The sequence below is a fragment of the Corvus cornix genome, chromosome 17, assembly GCF_000738735.6.
Source record: "Corvus cornix cornix isolate S_Up_H32 chromosome 17, ASM73873v5, whole genome shotgun sequence".
In the NCBI taxonomy this organism is placed as follows: domain Eukaryota; kingdom Metazoa; phylum Chordata; class Aves; order Passeriformes; family Corvidae; genus Corvus; species Corvus cornix.
In genome coordinates, this window is record NC_046346.1 from 10912675 (window position 1) to 10940488 (window position 27814).

The following is a 27814-nucleotide window of genomic DNA, read 5'->3' on the forward strand; positions in this document are numbered from 1 at the left end:
TTTTTCTCTAAAAATAATTGTTTCAACCTTAAGGTCCCTCATGCAATGATCCTGTTCAGAGCTGTGATGGTTCTTGGACCTTCCAGGCAAGCTTTTCATATTGCTGCCCTTTGTAACAGCTCATTCTGAGCAGGCAAGCATGGAGCCCAGACAATGTAGTTTTGGCTTCTGTCAGTGATTTGGCCTTTTGCATTTCTTTCAAAGCTCAATGAGGTGTAGGTGGGACACTTAGGAAAAGGGAGTTCCCACCATCATGGCAGAGGAGAGAATAGTGTCCCAGCCAGCCTAGAACCAGCTCAGCAGGCTACTGTGTCCTTTGGCAGTGGCACCCAGGGGCTGTGGGGACGGAGGGGCTCAGGGCTGGCGGCCTGCTGCAGCTCCTGCGGGCTGCTCCCGCACCCGCCCCAGGCCTGCGGATTTCACCCAGCTGCTGATGATCCCAGCTTCGAGCTTGCGCACCTCCGTGACGGACGGGGGGTCCGCTGGGTTGCGTCCCCTGGGGAAAGCAGAGCAGTGTCAGGGACTGAACAGTGGGTTTTTGCCTCCTGCACAGGCAGAGGCTGTGATCTTAAGGACAGAGACTGACTGGTTTGTGCTTCACATTTACGCCCTGGACACCAAGATGCAGTGTCAGATCCCCAGTGCAGTTGGGCAGCAGCCCCAAGCTTGCCCTTGCACTGCTGACTGCTGCCCCCTCTGCTCCAGGCCCAAAGGCAGATGGTTAATGCCAGGAGGCACTGGACTGCTTCACGTGACTGAGTGCTGCAGGCTGTCTCACACTTGTGCCAACCCCTGTGCAAGAACACCACCTAATGACAGTAGGTGAGCTGAGTGCCAAGTTCTGCACAGCTCAGCATCCCTGGAGCCCTGTGCTGGGGAAGAAGATCACTCTTCCACATTGGGCTGCAACAGCCTGGTACCCATCCTCTTTTAAGTATTTGCCCTGTGGAGGCAATGGTGAGGCCACACCTCAAATCCTGAGGTCAATTTCAGGTCCCTCTTGACAAATAAGACATTGAAGGGCTGGAGTGTGTCCAGGGAAGGGAATGGAGCTGGGGAAGGGTCTGGAGCACCAGGAATGGCTGAGGGAGCTGGGGGGGGGCCTCAGCCTGTAGAAAAGGAGGCTTAGGGGGGACCATCTCGCTCTTACAACTCCCTGATGAGAGATTGTAGCCAGGTGGGGGTCAGGCTCTGCTCCCAGGTAACAAGGGACAGCATGAGAGGAAACAGCCTCAAGTTGAACCAGGAGATTAGGGAAAATCTTTTCATGGAAAGGGTTGTAAAGTACTGGAACATGCTGTCCAGGGAAATGCTGAATTCACCATCCCTGGAAGCATTCAAAAAACTTGCGTGGCACTCAAGGGCATGGTTTAGCGGTGAACATGGTGGTGGCGTTGGGTTGATGGTTGGACTTAATGATCTTAGAGGTCTTTTCCAACCTCAACAATTCTATGATTCTGTGATTCTAAAGTATCTCCTGATTGTTTGGGCTGTGGCTTGCTGAGATCAAGTACCCAGGGCATCAGGATTTTGCCAGCCAAAGGAGAGTTCGGTACTTACCGGAGATCAAGGTGATGGGCACCTCCTTTAATGGTCAGTGCAATCAGTGAAGGGCTGAGGCTGCTGTTTATCTGGGAGGAGAAGGAGCAAAGACCAATTCTCACCAAGTTACTGGGAAAAACTGGACATGAGTTCTGAAAAGTGGAACATGATCTGGGCAAGACTGAGGAGAAGCATAAGAAGACATCCTTAGTAGGGCTGGTATCCACAGCTAACAGTCTGAATGACCCAGATCACCTGTCTCAAATGAAGGGAATGTTTTCCCCAAGGTGGGAACTTTCCACTGATTCCAGCACAGGCAGTTCGAAGTCAGGTCTCCTTTGGGCCCATGCACCCTAAACAGCCTGTTGCTCCTGCAGCTGGGATTCCAAGCCAGCCTAAAACAAGGATCTTCTGTATTTAATCAAGAGCTCAATTAACTTGAAATCCAGTCCTGGGTCATTTTTGTTCTTACATTTTAAACTGGACACTGACAGCACTCTGAAGTTTTGTGGGATCTAAGACAAAATATGTTCTGGTTCGAGTTGCTGCTCATAGCACCCACCTGGTCTCGCCAAGTGTGCTGGGACTGGAGAGAGCCAGGAGCACATGGCTGACAGCACTGAGACCACGTGTGGATGCAGAAACACACCAGGCCGTGGCTCAGACCCTGCGTGTGGGCTAAGGAAGGTCCTGCTGTGTCTGCACAAGTGAAGCCACATTTGTTCCATCAGTATTCCTGGCTGATGAACACTACTCAGTGTGTCTGTCATCAGTCCTGAGATTCCTCAGTGGTTCACCAGGAAACAGCTGCTCACAGAAACTCAGGCTAAAACTGAATTGCCAGTGCAGCTCTGAAAGGTAGGGAGGGCAGTATGTCACCTGCAAAGGCTGCTCTGTGCTCAGGGTGCAGGAGTGCACATGCTTACCCCACCTCCAGCCCACGGGTCCAAGTCTCCATTTGAAAAAATGATGTTGCTTGCACTTCTCAGGTCTGAAATTCAGAGAGTTCATAACTGAGAGGTCTCCTTCCCACCCAGTTATCCAAATGTGTTTGGCTTCTGCAGCAAACATGGCCAAGCACAGAAAATATCGAAGAACTGGACAAATTATTGGTAGTTTTTACATTCTCCTCTTCTGTCCCAAAGAGATACAGAAAGGTCTGGCTCAAATCAGCACAAGGCTGTGACTTTCTACCGTTAGTGTGCTGTGCCTGTCCTCATGGGGCTCAGCTGGACAGAGGGAAACAGGGAGACAGCTACAGGGTAACACAAAGGGACAAGCAATCAGCACAACTCACCTTCTCCCCAGAAGTTTGTCTGCAGCCAGTGTGCTCGTGGCCTCACACGCCACTTGTTCCAACAGTACTGCTCGCGCATGGCCTCTGTAAAGGGCATCTCAGGGAACATGTCTGTCACATTGTTACTGTTAAATGTTAAGTTGATCTCAGTGCAAACCTAAGAGAAGCACAAGAGCTGTCATGGGGCAGGGGCATAACCAGGACAGCAGCTGAAACCTGTTGGTGGCTCCATCTGCTTACCTGATAGTCCCAAGCCTCTGCGTCCGAGCCGATGCCGCAGCCCGTGGGGTCAGCACAGGACTGGTACAGCTGGTATATGTCATAACACTGTGCCAAGCCAGAGGAGTTGTAGAACACTCCTACCAGGCGGGAACACAGCACAAAACCAGTCAGTAACTTTGCTGTCTCACCCACCGCCTCCCACATGAACTTCATGGCCAAAACCAAGCCAAGGGCTGAGTGAGTGTGCAAGGATGGGACAGAGCTCACAGAGCCTGTAACTGTGTGAGGTTACAGTCCAGCTTTATGGCAACGCTTATACAGGGGGTGACAAATTCCTCCAGATGACACAAACTTGGTTATTTCCCTCAATTCAATGCAATATTGTCCTGTTTAGACAATTTCCTTTGTAATGGGTCAAAAGCCTGGATAGCAGGCAGGCCTTCAGCTATGCCAGGTTCAGCAGGTCCCTCTGGCACCTTGCTCAGCTTACTCCTCTGATTTCCCAAGAAGAAAACTCCTTCCAGGCCATGCCATTCTGGTATTTTATTCAGTTTCTTTTGAGGCTCTGATTGCTAAATGTGGATCAAAAATCTGGCACCCTGAGCCCTACAATATTCAAACAGATGTTAGGACACTGGTTTGTTTCCTTTATCATGAACCAAGCAAACCTGAAGTGACAGCAATACCACTTGAGACATGGTATGATGAGTAGGTGCCGGTCTGGTTCTCTGCAGCTGAAGGAATGGATTCACATTAAGGAGACAGAGCATTATTGTCCTGGAAGCAATCAGTGGACAATACTAATGCTGTCCCCATTCACCTGTTGCCAGTTCAGCATCACAGCCTATGCTACTACGCTCTACCTGGCAGGAGGTGGGCTGCTGCAGAGCATGCAGAAAAAAGACAGTGTTTTCCTGTATGACACAGAGGGGCAAGTATGGAGAAAAGCCAGTCCCCTGCCTAAAGTTCTGGTGGATCATTCCTCTTGCATGATTAAACTCCACCAAGTGAATGCAGCTGGGAAGACAGGGAGAGGCAGGAGGTGCTCCCCTGCAACTGGGAGGAAGAAATCCACCCTTGGCTCGTTCATCTCAAAGAAACAAGACTCCTACTCTGTCTCACAGAAGAAGTAGCATGTGAATACATCCAGTAGATCTGACAGTGTTTGCCAAGATGTAAGTGTACTAACAACTTTTCTAGCTGCCAGCCACACATCTTTAGCAGTGATTTAGGATTGGTACATTTCTGACTTGGTGCACATACATTATTTGGACAAAAAAAAAACCTAGCTCCCAGTCGTACTAAATTGCATTAAACTTGTAAGAAGTCCTTAAATCTTTTTTTCTGGGCCACTGTGAGACATCCTGACAGACAAAAGCAGCAAGGGGCAAAATGTCCCAGAGGGAGATCAGAGTAATACCAGCTCCCCTGACACAGTAATGTGACAGCTCTGCTGACAAGTGCTGCTAGAACACGTGGTGGTACGTAAAAGATCAAACCAATAATATTAACTCACCAACAAGAGCAGCCAAGCCTTCAACTGGGTCTTTGTGGGCCATAATTTGTTCACAGCCGACCTGGATGAGACACATTACAGGCAAATGGCAGACAGAACAGTTACCAGTTGCTTTGCGGAAGGGCTAAGCTGGAAGATTGATTAAAATTATCATTTACACATTTTATGGTTCAGTGGCTTTCCAAGGGCTTAATGCAACAGGTCTTGAAGTTTTTAGTTTTCTCCCCTGTAGCAACAAAATACATAGACACAAGAAGACAGGAAAATGGCAGACGGTTCCTTCACCAAGTTAGGGAGCTGTGGAGGGGCCACAGTGATACACAACAGTTCCTCCTATCATCAGAGTATTTTAATGCCCTTTCCAGGGAGTGGGGGGAATGTGCAGAATAATTGCTTCCATTTTAGAGGTCATTAAACAGACCCTAGAAGGAAACTGGGTGCCCAGTGGAACCAGAGGCAGGATGTCCAGAGTCCCAATGCAGCAGAGCCTGTGTGACCCCTTGTACAGTGTGCTCCAGGTAGGACTAGAACTCTAAATGCCACAAAGCCAGAGGCAAATGACAACACACTGGGAGACACCAAGAATTGCAACAGCCTCTGGTGATCTGGGATCAAAGCTGGTACCTTTCAAAAGCAGCTGGTGTCTTAGAGGCTTTTGTAAACCCCTGAGAACTTGGCTCTTTTCCCACACTTTGCCATCTCTGATTCTCTTGAAAGTTCACATGTTTCCCAGTCTCCATAGCAGCAGGTTTTTTTCTGCATTATACCTGAGGTATGTCAGCTTCCTGGGAAATACTTAAAAAAAAGCCTGATTTTTACATCTCCATCCCTACCCACCAAGGAAAACACATCTCTGAAAGCACGTTGAGATGGGCTACAACAAAATTTCTTTTTTCTTTTTTTAAAGCTACAAGTTTTTAGTGTTTATAAGCTGAAGTCAACAAGCTTGCACAGGTCTTTGTGTCTAAGGTAAAAGCCGAGCACGGTAGAAGTGACTCCACCAAACCTCACAGAAGCACATTTCAAACACAGTAGTCACCATCACAGAGAAGTTTCAATTGTGTAGATTTACTGTCAGACTGGAAAGGCTGCAACATCCACCACTACTGCCATGACCATCACCAATGGTGTGTGCCTCACAGTGTCCTAAGCTCCAGGCACCCACTCACACCAATGTCCTCACCTTCACTGGATTGGCAGGGAGGTGACCCATGAAGTCGGTTTTGTATGGATAGTCCATCATGGCCATCATGGTGAAGGCATTTCTAGCAAACCCAAACAGCTGGTAAACATCCTCCTTGTTAGAGATCTTATTGCATGTGGCCATTTTGCTGCTGATCTCATCATAGGCTGCAGAAGAAAGGAAAAGACACAAACTTCAACAGAGGAAAGTAACACCAAGCTTCAGCATCTTGTTTCACTCAGGAGTAAGAAGATGCTGTAATGTGAGTTTTTAGTGGAAAGGACACACTACATCTAAATTTACACATGTGAATGCAATATTCAGGCACAGCCTCCCTGAGCAGTGTCACAACCTTGTGTGGCCCACAGCCCATGCTCTGCCCCTCATGGAGCCACTGATACCTCCCTGGGGAGCCTGGAGGAATCAGCAGCTGTTGGGACAGAACTGGTCCCAGCTGAAACAGTGAGCAGAGCACCTTGGTACAGCCTGTCCTCACCAGTGCTCTGATGGCCGCTCCTGCTCACGCCTGCACGCCCCTTTCCCTGGCAGGGCTGCTGTGTCCCGCAAGGCAGGTTCCCCAGGCAAGCTCTCATGCAGGAGAGCAAGGTACAGCATATAGGACCCAGTGAGATTCAAAAGCTGGAAAAAATGGGAGGGAGGAAAAAATACCAACTAAAAAAACTTAAACCAAACCCCAAACAAACGCCATCCTTCCCCACCAAAAAAAAAAAAAAAAAAGAAAAAAGAAAAAAAAAAAAAGAAAAAAAAAAGAGCTCCTTGGGAGGAGGGTGGTGCATCTGCAGTAAGGACTGCCAAGTGAGAACAGTCCTCACAAAGGACTCTCAAGACATGCCTTCAAACATCAATGGGATGCAGAAGTTAGCTGGGGTCAGGACATTCATCTTTGAAGACATTACTTCAAGATGTACCCATACACGTTTGCTTTTCTGCTGTGGAAAACTGCTCCCTTCATTTTCATCCTCCACATTTTGGAGTCACAGTTCCTGTCCCCATCCTGCTCTACAGCTGACCACTGGAGCACGGCTGTTTTTGGAAACCCACGGCCTGCGGCCTGACTCTGGATACACACTTGAGGGCCTAAGCCTTAAATATGACCACCTTACCCCCAGCTGCAGGAAGCATGGCCCCAGGCACAGCTGGAAGAGCTCGACTAGTTAACAGTAACATTCTTCCTGCTGTGACCCAAAGCTAAAATGGCATTTTGATCCCTGGGCTCCTCTGCCAGTTCCAGGACCAGCAGCAGCAGCAGCTGGGAGGCATACAGCTCCTAACACACAGCATCACAGACCAAAGCTCAAGACAGGCCCAGAAGCCACCACATCTGCCCCAACACCACGCACAGCTTCCAGAAGATGCTGCATCAGCCCATGGCATCTGGTCCAGCCTACTTAGGAGCCATTTCAGAGGTCTTCACCAGTCTGTCCTAACTGTCCAAGACTGGAGATGGAAGGGACTTGGATGATTGCTTCAGGACCTAGACTGCCCTCCATGTATTTCTCAGATCTGTCCAGTGAGCTGAGCCACACAGCTGTCATACCCACTAGAACAGCTCTTAATGGTGTGGATATTGAGGCCAAGTATCTGGTTAAACATGTGGCTTTACTAGCATAAAATACTGGTGGTTTTCACCTGCAAGTGGTTTTGCACTTTGGTGCAGTAAAAAATGGTTTCATTAACACTGTGCACAGCTCCACAGAGCTACTTATATTCTGGTGTTGATTACTGATTTTAATGCTAACTGAAACTGTTAATAATAAAAAAGAAAAAAATTCTGCAAGCAGAAAGAGGAAGCCATGTGGGCACCTGCACTGATTTATCTGAACAACTAGCTGAGGTAAAGCTGTATCAATTTTTTTCCCCCGTGGCTGGGAATGCTGGCTGCCCTTGGGAGCCATCTGCAGGGCTCTGTTCTTACCTCCACTCAGCCACAGGTCCTTGATCTGCTGGAAGGCTTTACGGACAGCTGTGACACATCCTAGGCTGGACTTCTGAAAATCCTGAAGGGACAGAAAGATAGGAGATGACGGTTTCCCAGAGGAGATACTTGAAGAGGCTGCAACAGAAAATGCTGCCAGAAGGACCAGAAGATGCAGGGGTTATTGGCCCACTGGTCAGGACCTCATCTGCATTTCCAGGGGCAGCGACACCAGCACTTCTGCCTTGTCCTTCAGAGAGTCAGTATGTCTCTGCAGAACCCAATGCTCTGCACAGCTTAGGCCAAGCAGCAGCTGTGTCACCAGGTCTGGCTGGGATGAGCTGTCAGACAGACCACTCTGCCCTTCATGGAACATCAGGCTGAACATGAAGCAGCAAGAGAATATGAAGCATGCCTCAGAGAGGGGGCCCGGCTGCAAGGGCCATAAGGGTTTTGTTGTTTTTAAACACAGAGCAGAGTCCTTGAAACTGCACTTTATCTGTGAGAAGGAGCCATGGGAGAAGTCAGTTATGCATTGGGAGTACAAGACCAAGATCTGCTTTTCTTCTTAAGCCTGCTAGTGGCCTGCAAAATGACCATGTCCTTTTTCTTGGGAAAACCATTACTGATCCTGAAAAAGCACTTCAAGTTAAGTTTGAAGAGCTGTGGTTGGTTATAGTGGATCAAGTTGCTTCTGTGATTGAAGGCTCTAGGAACTCAAGCTCTTTGTACTCTCTCAAGTTGTAAGGCAGATTTAGATTGGCTGGCAACCAGTGTTTTGTAACAAGAATTATTAGGGCTCTTCTGAGGTCCCTTTACCCTGCTAGAGCAAGGTAAGCAACCACAAATCACTAGCTAGGCTTTTTTCTTATAAAGACCCAGCCTCAATTAAAAAATAGGCTTGGGACCTTTCTTTTCTTCCTAATTCTGCCTTTGTCTGATAATTATGTTTAAAGAAATCATTGTGGGGTTTTCCACATTGTGGGGTTTACCTGGGCATCCCTTTAGGAGTTCCAAATATCCTTCTGGATGTGCTTATTGATCTTCACCTACTAATGGCTCTAACTGGAGTGTGGGGATAATTTGGCCTGGGATAGAGGAGTAGGCCTGCTCTGGCTGCTGTGATGGCTGAGCTCTCCTCTAGGCACTGCTGGGCTGCTGCCAGGCACTGCCTGGCACGAGGACCCTTTCAAGCTCACCCCCAGACCCTTACAGACCAGAAACTGTTTGGCTTAGCAGAGGCAGGAGAAATTGCAGCCATTCCAAGGAAAGCTATTCCCCTCCAGGCTTCCAGCTTTACTCTTGACTCACACCCAATTCGGATGTGTGATCTGAGCTGATGGCCTGAGCAGCTGCTGCAACAGTAACCTCAAGGGAAGTAGCAGGGGCTGTATTTGCAGCACTCACACCAGGGGTTTTGCCAGCTGCAGGCAGCTGGCATATATAACCTTGTCCTACATGAATGCAAAATCAATTTTCTGCCCTTGGGTCACCTTCCCCGTGAGCTGGAGGCTCAGAGTGCAGACAATGCACTCTGAGTCACAGGGTAGGACAGAGGGAAGAGAGGGCTTCCACAGTGACTCATAAAAGGTTCGTGCCTTCATTGGGGTTAATAGCTCTCACGGGTGTTCTCAGCAAGAAGAGCAATTCAGATTTCAGATGCATAAACTGCAAATCAGAGCAACCTCCACACTGGAGGTGGAAGGGAGTACTTTGAAACCACATAGTGCTTGCTTAAGAGCTCAGCCTAGAGCTTGGCTTACTGCTGCAGAGAAAACAGATTTTTAAATTAGCTGGAAAGTTTTTTCACATGAAAAGGTTAAAGCCCTAAGTTTGAGGGTGTGTAATGATTCACAGCTGAAGCAAGACAGGGCTGCTGAAAGGAAGTTAGTTTCCACCAAGGAAGAATTCCCACTGCAGAGCCTGTTAGCTGACTAAATTGAAAGAAATAAGATGAATGTGTCTGTACAAAGAGACTGTGAATCTGCTTGTATATAGGGCCAGGGACTTATAGATAGGGAAGTAACAGAAGAAACTGTCAGTTCTAGAAAATGTTACTACTTGACATGGACCATTGCTCGGCCAAGGCCGTGTTAAATTCCTAAACTTAGAGAAAAAGAATAAAGACTTAATAGAATTATGAATAGTGTTTTGCTATATAAAAGAAAAAAAAAGGAGGGGTGCACAGCAAAGGGGAACATAGAGTAGGTGATTTGGAAACTCTGTACCTTCCAAGTACCTCAGCCAATGGGGAAAGGAAGAGGGTGATGCATCCGGGAAATTAGGATAAAAAGGGGGCTGCATCCCCCCAAAATTTGAAAGACCCCATGGGAAATGCCCCATGGCCTCCCCCTTTACTTGAATAAAATTACAGGACTCCTCTGTCTCCTTTCTGGACATAAGCCTCTGGGGCTGTGAATTTTTCCACACAAAATGATATTACATTTTTTGTTTTAAAATGTATAACTCTAAGATGAGATGTCTATTATTCTTTTACACACTTAGGAGTTTCAAATATGTTTATTTTCATATAACAGTCTTTCCTTTATACTTACTGGTAAAGCTATCTGTTGTGTAAGTCTCTGCATAGAAACAAGTTGTTCATGTATATAAATAAGAACAAAAAGATCAGAAGTTGCATACACAGGTGTGGTGTTCGAAGTGGAGAATAACAGCAAAGTAACACATGAATGACAAGAATATGTCAACAAAGATTAATCACCTCCAGACCAGAGGGATAGGGGAGAAGAATGCTAAGGTGGCCCAAAGGTAACCCAAGACTAAGTAGCAAGGTAAAAATCACCGCTGAGGCATCTCACATGCAAATGTCAGACCACTCTGGTATAGTGAACCAGGCACTGACTGGAGCATGTGCAGAAAAGCATTGGTTAAGTCGACCAGTGAACAAGTTCTATGCAACTTCATTGTTGTAACTTGTATCAAAGCCTGCAAACTCCCCAAAGAGAGGTGCCAGCTTAATGACCTATAGCCTAGCACTAATTCTGGGCAGAAGAGCATGAAAGGTCTCAGTTCTGTGTGTTCATTGGCTCCTGCACTGGGCACAGACCTCAGCCCCAACTGAGGGATAACAAAGGTAGTTCATACAAAGCCATCTGTGTCACCCAGATCTAGAAATTCACGTCAAAAAAGAGGAAAAACAGACACCGTCACAAGATTTCAGTACAACCAGGTAGTACATTTCTTTCCTTACAAGATAAATATAAGTCAGTTCTAAAACCAACTTTTCATGGCCTTAAACTGCAAAAGCCACATTTAAACTTTAGTTTAAGTGATCCCGGGACACCTTGCACATTTTTAGTTATGAAATGAAGATTTCCAAGTTCTTCACTGAAATGCAATCACCTTGGACTAAGGAGATCCTGTGAATCATTCGTGCCAATGCAAAATACAGCATTTTGGGAGAGGATTTGAAAAATAAATTATCCAAAAGGGGTTCAGTCAGGCATGAGGGAAAAATTTCAGGCTGTAATATGGTCAAGCCACTAGAAATGGGAAAGTGAATTCTTAGTGGTACTAAAGGTACTGGCACAGAGTTGTGCTGCTTGGAGCAGCATCTTTGGACCCTGAGCTGCCCCAGCTAAGGCAGTGCTTAGCCATCCTGCAGCTGCTGCTTTTCCTTGCAGGTTCCCATTTAATTGCACTCCCTGCTTAGCAGTGATGCTGTTAAGATAGATGTCTATTTAAACACCTGGAAAAGCAAAAAGAAACAGCACTCCTAAAGGAAGAAAATACTGCTCCTGAAAAGAGATGTTACTTACTGCTGTGACATCTCTGAAGAACTGGGTGGGGTCTCCAAGCCCAGCCACAGACAGCAGAGGAGCACTGGCGGCTAATGCTCCAGCCACAACATTCGGGTATTTCATCCTCAGGTAAGCGCTCAGCATTCCTCCATAGCTGCCAAGGAGAGACAAGTTATTTCCTTTAACAGACAACTTTTACCGTAATAACTCAGAAGTTCAGGCCAACATTTACTGGCTCACCAGTAAACCCTAACCCACGGTAACAAGAAGCTCAGGGATATCTGTGATGCCTCATGTCTTCGCGTGTACTCTGTGATATGCATGATACTCATGGATATCTGTGATGCTTTGTGCCTCATCCTCATGTTGATCCAGTTATGGCCAATGAGCATTGTGCTCTTACTGGCCTTTCCCCAAATGCTCACACCAGCTCTGATGGGAACACAGCAGCTCAGTTTGTTTCTGAAGACAAATGTAAATCCTGCCTCAGTATTTAACTTTGCACCATCCTGAGGGTGTCCCCACAGCTTCACAGCAAAGCAAAGCAGGGCTTGAGTGAAGCGCTTGCTGTTCAAAGAGAGAAGACACACTGTACATTTTGCATACAGAATGACAAGAACTAGTTAGAACTAGTCAAAACTTTGCCAGGCTTTTGGCAAAGGATGTCCTTCAACATGGCAGAACAGGCAGCCCTCTCGACTCCTGGAAAGTGGAGAGTATCCTCCCTGGGCACCCCAAATAACAGCTGCATACTTGATTGTGGGAGACAGAGGAGTAGAAACTCCTGCAATTAAAGGGGGCTTTGATTTACAACCCTGGAAGAGACTAGGTCTGGCTTAATTGAGAGAGATTTGTGGACTTTAAGCAAAAGGATTACAAACTTGTGTTCCTATCATTATAAGTAAAATTGTACACTGGGTGTTTTGGTGAAGGATTTTAAAATATAATAGTGTGGTTTTACATAGTGTAAGTTAAGAATGTAGATGGTATAAGAGAGACAACTGTGTGTACGTGACATGAGAAGTTATTGGTCAAGACATAGCTGCATTGCAGTGAGAAGTGCCACAGGTGATAGGTCATTAATCTAAAACAAAGTGTCATTTTAAGTATCTATTGGCTTAGAAAGTTATAAATTACGATGTAACCCTAAATCTTGTGACTAGTCGCCATTACTCGGAGGTGGTGTAAAATCTCACGCCTCGACTGATGAGTTTGTTATTTTAAACAATAAATTCATGTAGTTGCATAGTCCCATCCCTTAAAGTTATTTTCCTCCGACACGTGAAGCGCGGGAAACGGACAAGTGGTGCCCGGTGTGAGGCGGATTTACAGAGCAGAGGTCGGAGTAGAATGAAGAGGATTCCCCCGGTTGACGTGAGTTAGCCAAACCCTGAAACGAAGGGTGATCCGGCGAGAGCTGAAGCTGAAAGGAAGCTTAAACGGAGGGTCGCGGGCCGATTTCTCCAAAGCACGCCGGTAGGAGAACTGTCTTCAACGTTGAGTGGAGGCAGGGGCCGGGGAGGTTAAGAGATGGGTGAGAATATTTCAAAAGAACAGAGGGATGTTTATAATAAGTTAGATGCCTTGCTGAAGTCACATTCTGAGCCTCTTCCCAGCAAAGAAGTGAAAGATTTATTGCTTTGGGTTTTCCGTAATTGCCCTGACGTTGATTTTGACCCTCTTCTTACTAAATCAGTTTGGGATGATATTGCAACTAGACTTTACGACCTCGCTTCAAAACGCAATAAGGCGGCGGCTGTGTTAATCCCTGCTTGCCGGGTGGTGATAGAATTGTTGAACAGCTCAGTGATTAATGGCGGCTCTGAAAATTTTACTGTGCCATGGGCTCCCTTGCAGTCGCCCCCTCCGGCCGCTTGCGATATTGCACCCGAAAGGGGGGGTGGTGAAGAAAGAGGGGGGAGCCCTCGGAAGTGACGTATGGTGCCAGAGGGCGGGAGACCCCGGAAATTACATCTCAGGAAATGGCATCTTCGGAAGTGATGAAGGCAAAGATGGATGCCCCCATGACAGCTCGGAGGGATGCCGGTAGCACAGCAGATGTGCAAACTCAGGATGAGTGTTTACCATCAGTGGATGAATCTAATTTAAGCCTTCAAGATATGAATAGGCTTTCCTCTGCCGATAAGCAGAGAGAAATAAATCTAAGACAAAAGCCTGTTTTAACAAATTGGAATGTTATACATCGGGAGGTATCTAAAGAGGATGATCTTGTCCCAGCTCGTAAATCGTTGTTAGCATTGCCGGTGAGATATGAGAGAAGAGGAGCAAACCCGAGATGGAGGAAGCTCGTGACAGTGTTGTAACAGAGATTAAAGGGCTGGATTTGAGATTTCTACGTCAAAAATACAGGAAACTCCACCGTGGAAATATTTGGGATGGAAAATGACTGAACAGTCAATAAGGCCACAGAAAATACAGCTTCGAATTAAAGTTCATACTTTACAAGATTTGCAGCAGCTTTTGGGAGAGATAAATTGGATTAGAGTTACTTTAGGGATTACTAAAGATGAACTTGCTCCAGTTTTTGATTTGTTAAAGGGAGATTGTGACATTACATCCCCAAGAACCCTCACACCTGAAGCTCTAAAGGCACTTGACAGAGTAACAGAGGCTTTTCAGAAAAGACAAGTACATCGTTGTGTAGATTCACAACCATTCTTCCTTGCAGTACTGGGGGAAAAAATGCAATTGTATGGTCTTATATTTCAATGGGATGCTTCTGCCAAAGATCCCTTATTGATAATAGAATGGGTCTTTTTGCCTTACAGATCTCCAAAAACAATCTTCACAACGATGGAAATTATAACGATTATAATCAGAGGCAGGTCAAGGTTGTTAACTATGGCAGGCAAAGAGTTTGCAATAATTTACTTGCCTCTGAAGAAGCAATATTTTGATTGGGCATTACTAAACTCAGAAGAACTTCAGATAGCATTATTGAATTATCCAGGCACTTGTTCTGTTCATTTCCCTAGTCATAACTTATTTCAGGCCAAATTAAGCTTTAGAGAAAGACCACTGTTAAGTGAAGTGCCTTTGGATGCTGTGACAATTTTTAGTGATGGATCAGGAAAGACACATCGTTCAGTGGTAACGTGGCAAGACCCAGAAACTAAAACATGGAAACAGAATATTCAAATAGTGGAGGGTTCAACCCAGGTAGTAGAACTTGCAGCAGTAGTTAGAGCATTTCAGCTTTTCCCGGAGCCTTTTAATTTGATTACAGATTCTGCTTATGTTGCTAATATAGTTAAGAGAATAGAAGGATCAGTTTTGAAGGATGTTAGTAATAATGCTCTGTATCGTCATCTTAAATGTCTTTATACACTCGTGCAAGATAGAACTAATCAATATTTTGTCTCCCATATTAGGGCTCATTCTTCACTCCCAGGATTCCTGGCGGAGGGCAACTCCAGGGCTGATAAGTTAACAGTTGCCATAGTGAACACCTTGCCAAATATTTTTGAACAAGCAAAGTTGAGTCATGCCTTTTTTCATCAGAATGCACAAGCTCTTACGAGAATGTTTTGTCTTTCCAGAGATCAGGCTAGAGCAATTGTAAATACCTGCCCAGATTGCCAACTGGTGCAGCCTCTTGTTTCCATGGGAGCAGTAAACCCTCGAGGGCTACAGAGTTTGCAATTGTGGCAAACGGATATTACTAAGTATCCATCTTTTGGAAAATATAAAAATATCCATCTGTCAGTGGATACATTTTCCAATGCAGTTTTTGCTTCTGTACACACAGGAGAGACAGCAAATCATGTGTGTCAGCATTTTTTGCAAGCTTTCGCTTCCTTGGGGGTACCTCAAGAAATAAAAACAGATAATGGTCCTGCTTACACAGCCCAGAAGGTAGCCACATTTTTGATGAATTGGGGTGTTTGCCATACTTTTGGCATTCCTTATTCGCCCATGAGTCAGGCAATTGTAGAAAGGACACATCATTCCTTGAAGTGTATTTTAGATAAGCAAAAGGGAGATCTAGCACAAGTAACACCACAGATGCGATTAAGTAAAGCTTTGTATGTTTATAACTTTTTGAATAGTTCTTCTGCAGAGCCCGATCCTCCAATATTTAGGCATTTCTCTAATAGCACACTTGCAAAATTGAGAGAAAATCCTTTGGTTCTGATTAGAAATCCAGAAACAGGACAAATAGAAGGTCCATTCCCATTAATAACCTGGGGCAAAGGGTTTGCTTGTGTTTCTACAGGTACGGGACCTAGGTGGCTTCCTGCGAAGAATGTGAAACCATATCACGCACAGAAAGAAGCTGACAACTCTATGAGTAGAGAAGAGAGTACGCAGACGTGAACTTCGCAGAGACTACAGCCCATACCTGCAATCTTTGTTTTATTGTTAAAGCTGTAAATTTTAGGGTTTAGATTGATGTAAGAGTGCATAAGCAAATGTGTTGTAAAGATCTTTTGGCAAATAATCCTCATTTTTTTATTTAAAGAAGGTATAAAATATTTTTGTGCCTCATCATTAGATGAAGTGAAAGTGAAATTGGGAAATACAAAAAAATATTCTTACAAATTAGTTTAGAGATTGAAATTTGAGAAGGAGTCTTTTGCCAAGAGAACTTTCAAGAAACATGAAATTTAATCAAATGTTAAGGGGTTTTTTTGCTTTGTTTGTCTTGTTTGTTTTCGGTGGGACAGCTTTGCTGGTTGATCAACCTAAGACCAATGTTTGGGTGACTTTAGCTAATGCTTCAGGGTTGGATACTCTATGTCTGTCTCCACAACTCCAGAAAATCCATTTTCAACTTGTCTAGTCAATGTTCCAATAGAGAATTGGCCAATCCCAGAGAAAATTGACAGGGCCTTACGAGGTACCTTTGCAGGATCAGAAGTCTGGGAACACTATACTCCAGTAAATACATGGGAATGGTGGACTCCCTATCATCCTAAAACCTCTGATGAACCTGAAGAATTGGAAATCCTTGGTTCTGTAAAAGTGAAATTCTGTGTTGAGTTCCATTCTACAGACATTAATCAATCACTGATGAGAGATGTTTCTCCGTATCACCCTGTGTATAAGAACCACTCCTTTTGGTGTAATAGTACGTTTGTAGTTTCATCTGCACCTAGCTCTATTCCTCTGCAATTACCAAGAGGAATGTTTTTTGTATGTGGAGACAGAGCATGGCCAGCTATCCCTTCAAACATTAAGGGTGGTCTGTGTACTTTGGGAGAGCTTACATTATTTACTCCTAATATGAAGACAATTGCCAACGTGAGACACAGACAAAAAAGATCTACTCTGCATCAATATGGACCAGATTGCAAAGATGATTTTACCCCATGGGGCTATGGAAAAAGGCTTGTAACATCTCTTCTTATGCCACCAGTTGCCTCAGTAGTTGCGTTAAAGCAGTTGGGATGTTGGCTGAGTAAACAATCTAATGCCACATCCCTTGCATTAAGTGGCCTTCTGGCAGATGTCAAAAATGTGAGGCATGCAACTTTGCAAAATAGAGCAGCCATTGATTTTCTTTTACTAGCCCATGGACATGGATGCAAAGACTTTCAGGGGATGTGCTGTATGAATCTGTCTGACCACTCAGAGTCTATTTATAAGAGCATACAACAACTTAAAGAGGGTGTGTCGAAAATAAGAATTGATGATGGAACTTGGCTGGATAATTTATTTAGTGGATGGGGTTTAGCATCATGGGTAAAGAAATGTCTTACAACAGGCCTATACATTTTGGCAGTCATAGTAATAGTTCTCATAATGGTGCCATGTCTGTTTCAATGTGTACAGCGAATGATTGATAAATCCATCAAAGGAGGTTTTTTGGTGCAGAAAGGAAGGGGAGATGTGGAAGACAGAGGAGTAGAAACTCCTGCAATTAAAGGAGGCTTTGATTTACAACCCTGGAAGAGACTAGGTCTGGCTTAATTGAGAGAGATTTGTGGACTTTAAGCAAAAGGATTACAAACTTGTGTTCCTATCATTATAAGTAAAATTGTACACTGGGTGTTTTGGTGAAGGGTTTTAAAATATAATAGTGTGGTTTTATATAGTGTAAGTTAAGAATGTAGATGGTATAAGAGAGACATCTGTGTGTACGTGACATGAGAAGTTATTGGCCAAGACATAGCTGCATTGCAGTAAGAAGTGCCACAGGTGATAGGTCATTAATCTAAAACAAAGTGTCGTTTTAAGTATCTATTGGATTAGACAGTTATAAATTACGATGTAACCCTAAATCTTGTGACTAGTTGCCATTACTCGGAGGTGTTGTAAAATCTCACGCCTCGACTGATGAGTTTGTTATTTTAAACAATAAATTCGTGTAGTTGCATAGTCCCATCCCTTAAAGTTATTTTCCTCCGACACGTGAAGCGCGGGAAACGGACACTTGATCAGCACAGATACAGGGAAGGGGAAAAGTTAACAAATGCTGCAAGAAAAGTCAAAGCTACCTTGGTAGCTCCAGTGCTGGGGCCACAATCTACACATGGATCAAGGGTTGCTAGACAGACCCAAGATGACAGAAGTCATTAACTTGCTGATGGTTGCAGAGTTCTTCTGAGGCCATTGGGGGTGACAAATGACATCCCCAAAACACAGGTTAAACCTGGTCTAACTTCAAGCTTAAAAGCACTCAAGCTCCCTCCCCATCACCTCAAGTGGTTCAGTAAATACCGTTCTCACAACACCCATGTGTAAAGCGATTTGCATTTCTCTAGCCCTGGTCTTGGGAACAGGCATTACCTGAAACCTGCTGCAAGTAATTTCAGGTTAATTTGGCACAGTTATAAGCACCAGAATAAGTCTACCTTTTACCTCCCAGGCGAAATGCTGTGCTTCTCCAGCACTGCCATATTTCAGTTCTTCATTTGTGTTTAGTGTGTTCAGGGCTGCTGCAGACTGAGCCCTCAATTACACACACAGAGCTGCAGTCTAACATGCAGCCAGCTAGGAGGTTTTGCTGAATCCCTCTCCCATCTTCCCATCCCAGGGCAGCTTCTGGGCCTCTCTACACTAGCTACTGGCCTGATAGTCACAGTATAAACCCCCACGAGGTCAACAGTTCGGTCACCACACCACAGCCAGCTGGAGGATTAACGATAACTATCAGGTCAAATGCTTTTTAGCTCACTGCAATGAAGCCCTGTACTTCTGGAAGACTTTTGGAGGGAAGCACCCCTCTACTGCAAGAGTGGGGATCCATCAAGAAACAAGGACATCACATCCACCCAGCTGCAGCACAGTGAGCACTCTGGGAAAGGACTGCTTCAAGGAACCAAGGAGCAGCAGAGCAGAATTATGAAAAAGCCTACAATGAAAATGGATGGATGCTGTTAAAGAGGCTGTGTTTAATAAAAAGCTGTGTGGCCCCTTGAAAGAATATTTTACCAAGTATCAGTTTCCTGTGTTTACAATGTAAAAAGTTCTGATCCTGCAGGAGGAATCTCTCATTTTCATAGCATCATAGAATATACTGAGCTGAAAGAGACCCATCAGGATCACTGAGTTCAACTCCTGGCCCTGTGCAGGACACTCCAAGTATCCCACCCTGTGCCTGGGAGTGTTGTCCAAACACTTCTTGAACTCAAATAGGCTTAGGAGCCTGTTCTTCCCTGAGGAGCCTGTTCCAGTGCTCAACCACTCTCTGGGTGAAAAACATTTTCTTGATATCCAATCTAAACCTCCCTTGACACAGCTCCATGCTGTTTCCTTGAGTCCTGTCACTGGTGATGAGTGAAGAGATCAGTGCTACCCCTCCAAAGGATATTGAAGAGGTCAGTGAGGTCTTCCCTCAGTCTCCTCCAGGCTGAACAAACCAAGTGATCTTAGTCACTCCTTGTAAGGCCTCCCCTTCAGACTCTTCCCATCCTCATGGCCCTGCTTTGGACACTAATAGCCTAATGTCTTTTTTACATTGTGGTGTCCAAAACAAGGTGAGGCCACCTCAGTGCAGAGCACACCCTGACCCAGCCAGCGATGCTGGGCCTGATGCCCCCCGGGACACAGTTGGCCCCCCTGGCTGCCAGGGCACTATTGACTCATATCCAATTTGCCACTGGACCCCCAGATCCCCTCCCGCAGCTGCTCTCCAGCCTCTCATTCCCCACTCCATACACACAGCCAGTGTTGCCCTGCCCTAGGTGAAGAACTCAGCATCTGCCATTGGGAAACTTCATAGGGTTGGTGACCATTCATCGCTCTGATTTGTTGAGGTCCCTCTGCAGGGCCTTCCTACCTTCAAGGGAGTCAACAGCTCTTCCCAATTTAGTGTTGTTGGCAAACTGATTTAGTATTCCTTCAAGTCCTGCATCCAGGTCATTAACGAAGATGTAGAAGAGCACAGGGCTGAGGATGGAGCCCTGCAGAATCCCACTAGCGACTCCAGCCTGGTGTTACCCCAGACACTATAACTCTGTGCCGACCAGTGAGTCAGTTGCTCACCCATCATGCAGCACAGTTTTCCAGCTGTATGCTGGACATTTTGCCCAGAAAAGTCTTTGGGAGCGATAGCATCAAAAGGTTTGCTGAAATCCAAAATAATGACATTTACTGGCTTTCCTAGATCAACCACGTGGGTTACCCCATCACAGAAAGAAAACAGGTTCAACATGCAGGACTTTCCCATCCTAAACCCGCCTGTGACCAATGACTGCATTGGCCTCCAGGTGGTTTTTCAATACCTCCCAGAATAGTATTTGCCATGATTTTCCCAGATTTTACCAGCACTGAAGTGAGACTGACAGGCCTGTAGTTTCCAGGGTCCTCCTTCTTGCCCTTCTTGAAAACTGGGACAATGTTCGCCAGCTTGCAGTCAGCTGGGACCTCTCTGGATTCCCAAGACTGCTCAAAAATCATCAAGAGAGGTTTTGCAATGACATCAGCAGCTCTTTGAGGATTCTTGGATGAATCCCAACAGGCCCCACAGATTTGCAGGGATACAGATGGAGCAGCAGATCCTGCACATATTCAGGGTCAACTGGGAGCTGATTTTTCCTGCATTCGTGGTCCTCCAGCTCAGGGCACTGGGAGCCCTTTGGTCTGTCACCCATGGTGAAGACAGAGGCAAAGAATGCAATAAACACCTCTGCCTTGTTTCTGTCCCCATTTGTGAGGTGACCATCCTCATTCTAGAACAGGCCAATGTTATTTCTATACTGCCTTTCGCCATTAATGTATTTAAAAAACTCTTTTTATCATTCCCCACAGTTCTGGCAGCTTCAACTCCAATTAAGCTTTAACCACATGAATTTTCTCCCTATAGTGGGGAGCAGTATCTCTGTATTCTTCTCATGTCACCTGACCTTGCTTCCACTGGGCATACAACCTCCTTTTCCACCTTATTTCCAAGAGAAGACCCCTATTCAGCCAAGCTGGCCTTCTGCCTCACCTGCCTGACTTTCAACATTAGGGAATTGCTACTCCTGTGCCCTTAACAGGTGATATTTAAAAAGTGACCAACACTGATGGACCCCATCACCTACAAAAACATTTCCCCTAGGGACTTTACTCAATAATTCCCTGAGCAGCCTGAAGTCTGCTCTCCTCATGGCCAGAGCTGAGGTTTTGCTGGCACTTTTCCTCCTGTCAACAGAGATTTTAAACTCGATGGCTTCATGGCTGCAGTGGCCAAAACAGCCACCAATCTCCACTTTGCTCACAAAATCCTCTCTGTTGACAAGCAGTAGATCAAGAAGGGTATCTTTCTGATTCTGCTCCTTTAAGAACTGTGCCATAAAGTTGTCATCTGGGTTTTTCAGGGAATCTTCTGGCCTAGATTGTACCACCTGTGTGATCCTCCCAGTTGATTTCTGGCAAGCTGAAGTCCCCCATAAGGACAAAGAAAGTTGACTTGAAAGCATCCTTAGTTCCTCAAAGAATAATTTGTTGGCATCATCGTCCTGTCTGGGAGATCCAAAGGAGACACCCACAGTGACACCTGCATTATTTATCTGTCCCTTGATTCTTACCCAGAGGCTTTCAACTGTGCCATTGCCAACCGTGACCTCCAGACATTCTATTCCTTCCATTACATACAACGCCATCTCCTCATCTCTTCTGTGCTGCCCATCCCTCCTGAAGAGCCTGTAAGCATCCAACAGGGCACTCTAGTCACAGGACTTATGCTACCAGACTTCACTTTTGCTAGTGGTGCCAAATCTTTGGGCCTAGGCCAAAGCTTTGAGCTCCTCTTGTTTGTTCCTCATGCTGCACGCATTAGTGTAGAAACGTTTCAGATGAGGTTCATTGTAGCCAACACCTCCTGAAGCAGATTGAGAGACCCCATTAGTGCTTGTTTCCTCAAGTTTTGGCACACCATCCCATTTCTCATCACTGGCAAGCCTGGTATTTTCCCTTTACCCTTTCCAGACTGATTTTTTTTTTCTGCAGTACTGGATGATTCATACATTGAAGAAGCTTAGAAACAACCAGTCAGGGGTGCTTCTCCAAAGCAACCACAAATGGAGACTAATTCCTGACGGAAAAGCAGAGTGGGACCTGGTGATGAGCTCATGGGAGCTGAGACACAGACACATCTGCTCTCAATAGGATAGCTTAAAGCTCTGCCTTGAGAACTTCCTTGAGAGCCTAAGAGATTTACGGCAGTATAACTTTGGCTGGGAAAGGATGCAGAGAAGGGAAGGAGCCCACACAACCCTTACCTGCCTCCGAAAGCGATGACAGGGCAGTCTGCAGCACCAAGCTGCTGCTTAAGCTCAGTAATGAGCACGGCATAGTCAGCAAGGGCTTGTTCCACAGTGAGCAGAGCAGTCTTCTTCAGCTGCGTTGACTCAAGTCCAAAGGGAAGAGACTTCCCATAGTACCTCTGAAATGAAAGAGGTACACTGTGGCAACGCTGGTGTGGGTCTTCTCTGCTTTCACCATAGAGCTGGGCTAAGTGTGCACTAATAGGAAGAGGTAACGGAGCATGAGGCATCCTCTAACTTGTCCATAACTGAGGAACTGCCTTGTCTCCAGCACCTGATACACAGACACCTTCAGGACAGATCCTGGAGTGGATGGCCTGTACTTAACAAGCTGCTTCAGTGGGTGCCAAGTGTGTTCTCAGCACGTGTACCTCTCCTGAAGTCCCCCAACTACAAAAGGGAACAGGACAATCTCTTCACGCCTAAGATGATTTAATAGAGTAGTGTGGGAAAGGTTGGCTTGGGACTTTGCAGGTTAGAGAGATTAAATATTATCCAAACAAAGTACCTCTCTACTCCAACATGGAGTTCAAGGGCTGTAGAAACTACTTACAAAACCAAATCATTTGTGGCATAGGCTGTACTGAAACAGCAGTCTGTATTCTGGAGTGCTGGGAAGCATAGTAAAAAAGTATTCAAAAGCCATGATTAAGGAAAGAAGATCTGTTGTCATGGGGAGAAAGCTTACAGCAGGTCTGACTCAGCTTCATGGCAAGAAATGGTACCAGTATTCCAGACCTGCAGAAAGCTGAATTTAGTAATGCTGAACAGAACAGGACTCTAAAGGATGCATAATGACTAAAATACTCACATGCTCAGCAAAAATGACAAGTGCTTGCTGTTCCTCTGCTAATTCAAATATGAAGTCAGAGTTCTGAGCAAAAGTCCAGATGTCACCTTCATTGCCGGTATAGAAAAAGATGGGTCCAAATCCTTTCTTCCAGAACTTTGCTGAGGCAATTGAAAGAAGCAAATTAAAAAAAAAAAAAAAACCAACAAACAAACAAACAAAACCACAACAAAAACCCAAACTCACAGAAAACACATAAAACTCCCAAAAACACAACAAAAAACATGTGCACAAAATTAGTCCATTTTTGGTGAGTTTGGGCAGGAGCTTAACAAGGAAGAACTCTGTGAATAGGATGATTCCTGCTACCTGAGCTGGGACACAAAGGTGTTAGAAAGGCTAGGCTCCAGAAATCTCTCATTTGGATGGCAATAAATAACAGCTTCCACTTTTTTGCAAGATTAGTACATGGCCTGAAAATTTCACTTCTGCCTGAAAAATACATAAAATTTCAAGTTTTGCAAGTCATTTGCAGACAGCTTCCCCCCAAAAGAGTGATTTTCCCATTTATATACCCGTTTTAGCCCAACTCACTCCAAAACACTTGCACAGCTCAATTTTCACACAAAACTGACATTACGGAATTGCCTGCATCTTTCTGATGCTCCTGCTGTGACGCATAAAGTTGTAAATTGCATATCATAGGATGGTCTGAGTTGGGAAGGATCTCCAAAGACCATCGAGTTCAAGGCCCCTGCTATGGGCACAGACACCTCCCACTAGACCAGGTTGCTCCAAGCCCTGTCCTATCTGGCCTTGAACACTTCCAGGGATGAGGCAGCCACAGCTTCTCTGGGCAACCTGTGCCGGGGCCTCCCCACCCTCACAGGGAAGAATTTTTTCTTTATGTCCAATCCAAATTCACCATCTGTCAACTTCAAACCATTGCCCCTTGTCCTATCACTACTGGCTTTGGTAAAAAGCCACTCTTCCTCTTTTTCACAAGCCTTCTTTAAGTACTGAAAGGCCACAAGAAGGTCTGTCCAAAGCCTTCTCTTCTCCAGGCTGACCACAACCACTCGCCCAGACTGTCTCCAGAGCAGAGGAGCTCCAGCTGTCACGGGACAAGGGGAAGCTTCAGATAAGCCCTGCCTTAGCCTCAAATTTTGGCAACATTTTAAATTTAAGGAATCACCCTGTTTCACAGTTCTAATGACAGCAAACCAGATCTACTTATAAAAACGAATTATTTATTAAACAGACAAGAGATAACAGACAAAAGATTTTAATTAGAATTACTCACTACACAGTATAAAACTAAAGAACTACTAGTAGATAACAGCATAACATAAAACAGTGCACTATATCAAGGTACCTATATTAAAGATGGCAAAAGACATAGTACTGATTAGGAGTCAAATGTAATTTACCACCGAAATGATGATAACATACACAGATTCCTTCACTTAACCCCTGCAGAGCAACCGTGAAGCAGACGTCCCTGCTCACAGGAGAGACTCCACGCATTTCCAGAAAAATCTATAGCAGATTTCTGCTTTGTGAAAGTTCAGGGTGGCTTTTGTAGTTGTAAAGTGAATGGCTGTCAGTCAGTCAAAAACCAGCTTATCCTGTCAGATCTCACTTCAACAGTAAGGTATTTATTGGCAGTTGGGAAATACCAGACCAGTGTTAACCCTGTGGCCCAAAAAAACTCACAACACAGCTTGCCCTGTTTGAGTTACCTGACTGGCTAACAAACAACAGATAAGTTCTTAGGAGAGGGTGAGATGCCCTGCTATACCAGCCCTCAGATCATCTCTGTGGCTTCCTCTGGACTCACTCCAGCAGCCCCACACCCTTGTGCTGAGGTCCCTGGGCCTGGAGGCAGTTCTACAGCTGGGGTCTCACCTGAGCAGAGGAACAGAATCCCCCTGCACACCCGCTGCCCACACTGTGGGGAGGAGCCCAGGATATGCTGATACATGTTATATATGTAACACACACACACATATATATCTCACATGGTATGTCATATTTATATATATATATATATATATGAAAATATATGAATATATATATATATGATGATGATATATGGAGATGATGTGCTTCATCCCCAGATCAGTTTATAACTGAAGGCAAATGGAGTCTGGCAGGACAAGCTGAGCCATGATGTCAACACTAGCTTATCTAACAAACAGTTGCTCTAATACTTGCTAACAACAAACATTTGATTTTAGTTTAGTCATAAATTGCACAGGAATTAAGAGGGGTAATAAATAGTTTTCTTCAATGACAAACCTCAGACTGTCAGTTAAGTGTTGATTTCAACACATCATCCAAAGGACCCTCCACAGCAGTTGTCCCATGGATGTTGCTGTCACATGAGGCCGCTTTCATGAGCGGAGAGGGAGAGGCCCAAATTTAATTCTTGGCATTCTCAGCACAGAATTGCCAAAGCCAGATTTGGCTTGGAATGAGATTTGAAATGGTTTATGAGTGAAACTGCTCCTCTTCATTAAGAAAGAGGCTGTCTGACTCTCTAGAGTGCATTTGCTTTGGGTATTGGGTAGGTAACTGGAGTGCTCGGTGTCTTCTTTCCTCTGGCTCTTCTCCTGATATGCTTCATGGCTCCTGGAGTAAACAACCATCACAGGAGCCAAAACCAAACCAGATGGGCTCCTCAGAAAGGTATCTGGTTTTAGATTGAAATCCGGGTGAATTGCCAGCTAGACTCAAAGAGTGTCAGATTCCCTGTTGTGAAATTAGTCTTCATTTTCTTGCTGATAATCTGAAAAGTCTCATATTGCACAAAAAACAGTAGAGGGAAATGGAATTACAGGAATTTTGAGTAAGAAACTCTATAAACCAGCAGAACTGCAATGTTAATATTTCGCTCCTCACAAATATATTTCAGCTATGCCCAGGACTCGCAGATAAAATGTAACACTTTAAAAGAAAACAAATAAAAGTTGCACAATGCTTTAAACTATGTAATCCCAACATTCTGCTCAAAAAGGGCCACTTAATTAGCAAAATCTCAGGCTTGGATATACTCTCAAAATTCACTAGTGCGTCCATATCTTTGGGTTGAACTGATTCATGAATTTGTGCCTGGTGAAACACACGACTTAGCACAGGTGCTGAACAAGCTGCAGAGCAACGGGTGACATGAAGGTGAGCTGCAGCATCTGAAGACCCCAGTGCAGCTGGGAGGCAGCAGCAGGTGGGCACCAAGCTGGGCAGTGCTCAGGTCTGTTGCTATTCCCAAGTCCACCTTTGCTCTCTCCCTGCAGATTGCTCCCCAATTCCTCTGTATAGGCAGGGTTGAAAAACATGTGACACTGGTTATGGAAATTGCTGTGTTTTTGGTCACGTGCTGCTTAGAAAAGCCTTTTCTCTTTTATTGTCAGTGACACAGAAGGAAGACACAGCTGGCTCCTTGCTGGCACTGCTCATTCTTTGGCATGGATTAAGCTATCTACAGTTGCACGATTTTAAATAACACAAACCACTGACCCAAGAGGAGTTACCCTCACGCCTAAAACTCAGCGGTACAGAGCGCAACATTTCAGTCACCATTTGTTTTGCCTGACACATTCAGAGCGCTGAGTTGCACTTGTAAGAGATGCTGGGGTCAGCTGGAGACACACACACACAGAGCCAGCTCCGGTGCAAACCTAATGCAGCTCCTGCTTCTAATCTACTCTTGCTCCAGAGAGTCCAGTCCCCACAATCCCCCCCGCACCACACAGCCAGAACAAACAGAAGGCAAGCAGTGAATCCCAGACTGGTTTGTGCTGGAAAGGGCCTTAAAGCCCACCCTGTCCCCCACCCCTCCACCATGAGCAGGGATACCTTCCACTAGACCAGGCTGCTCCAAACCCTGTCCAATCTGGCCTTGGACACCTCCAGGGATGGGGCAGCCACAGCTCCTCTGTGTAACCTGTGCCAGGGCCTCACAGGGAAGAATTCCTTCTTAACATGCAATCTAAGCCTACTCTCTTTCAATTTAAAGCCAGCCCCCCTTGTCCTATCAGTACGTGTTTTTGTAAAAAGTGGACGAAAAGGAGAGGAGGATATAGACAATGCGGGGGAATGTTTGGCTCGTATAGGGTTGGCCCTTTGCTCACACTGATTCTTGGATGCCCAGTGCTACTCTCTAGCTCCTGCTCCGCCTCGGGACAGAGGCAGTTAAAGGTTAAGCAGAAAGGAATCCAGCCCGAAGCCACAGCACCCACGGGACCTACCCGACACCAGGTACCGCTGCGGGAAGGTCTCGTTGCCGCAGGTCTCGAAGCTGAAGTGGTCCCGCACCTGCGGGAAGAGCCGCTCCTCCAGGCCGGGTCGCACGACCCGGGCAGCTGGAGAGGGCATCGTCAGCACAGGGGAAACCGACAACAGGCGCTGTCACCCGATACGGCACAACCCAGCCTGGGAACCGGGGCCCGGGGAGTTCGGAGCGCCCACCCGGCGCTCCCCAGGCTGGCTGAGGGCTCTGGCCCAGCGAGGCCGACTCGGGGTGCCGCCCGGGGCCCGGGAAAGCTAGTTGAGGGTCCCGTCCATGGTAGGGCCGGGGCTCTGGCCAGGGAGGGAGGAGGTCAGGCAGAGGGATCCGGCCCGAGGAGCGGAGGGACATGCAGAAGGGTCCGACCCGAGGCACCCACCGGGAGCGGCGCGGGCGAGCGGCAGCGGCGGGAGGAGCAGCAGCAGCGGGAGCAGCAGCGGCGGGAGGAGCGGCACGGAGCCCATGGCAGCCGCTCCGCACCAAACAACGAGCGCGGGCACAATCACGTGACCCACCCAGCCTCGGGATCACGTGGTGACCCAGCGTCCCTTCACGTGACAAGGC

The 27814-nt window shown here is 46.0% G+C and overlaps 1 protein-coding gene across 2 annotated transcripts; it reads right to left on the reverse strand.

Moving 5' to 3' along the window:
* Positions 1-27805, reverse strand: DPP7 (dipeptidyl peptidase 7). 2 transcript variants are annotated; one of them, XM_039561569.1, is made up of 13 exons: positions 27630-27801; positions 27213-27326; positions 22984-23123; positions 22128-22291; positions 11476-11611; positions 7697-7778; positions 5761-5927; positions 4578-4638; positions 3080-3198; positions 2840-2996; positions 2469-2533; positions 1561-1631; positions 1-496 (listed from the first exon to the last, which is right to left on the reverse strand). In XM_039561569.1, exons 1-13 carry the CDS (start codon positions 27712-27714, stop codon positions 355-357), a joined length of 1503 nt encoding a protein of 500 aa, XP_039417503.1. In that variant the 5' UTR covers positions 27715-27801; the 3' UTR covers positions 1-354. The 2 variants fall into 2 exon arrangements, with proteins under 2 accessions (XP_039417503.1, XP_039417504.1); XM_039561570.1 differs by lacking the exon at positions 2469-2533 and having other exon boundaries at positions 406-496; positions 27630-27805.
* Positions 27806-27814: the final 9 nt, after the last annotated feature.

What these genes read in the sequence shown, in the direction of transcription:
- DPP7 (XM_039561569.1), bottom strand. Translation starts at nt 27,714, where the DNA reads ATGGGCTCCGTGCCGCTCCTCCCGCCGCTGCTGCTCCCGCTGCTGCTG. An exon ending in GTCATCGCTTTCGGAGGCAG is followed by an intron (nt 11,612 to 22,127) that starts GTAAGGGTTGTG and finishes TCTCCTTGGCAG; the next exon opens with CTATGGAGGAATGCTGAGCG. An exon ending in AGGCTTGGCTGCTCTTGTTG is followed by an intron (nt 3,199 to 4,577) that starts GTGAGTTAATAT and finishes CCCGCCTGGTAG; the next exon opens with GAGTGTTCTACAACTCCTCT.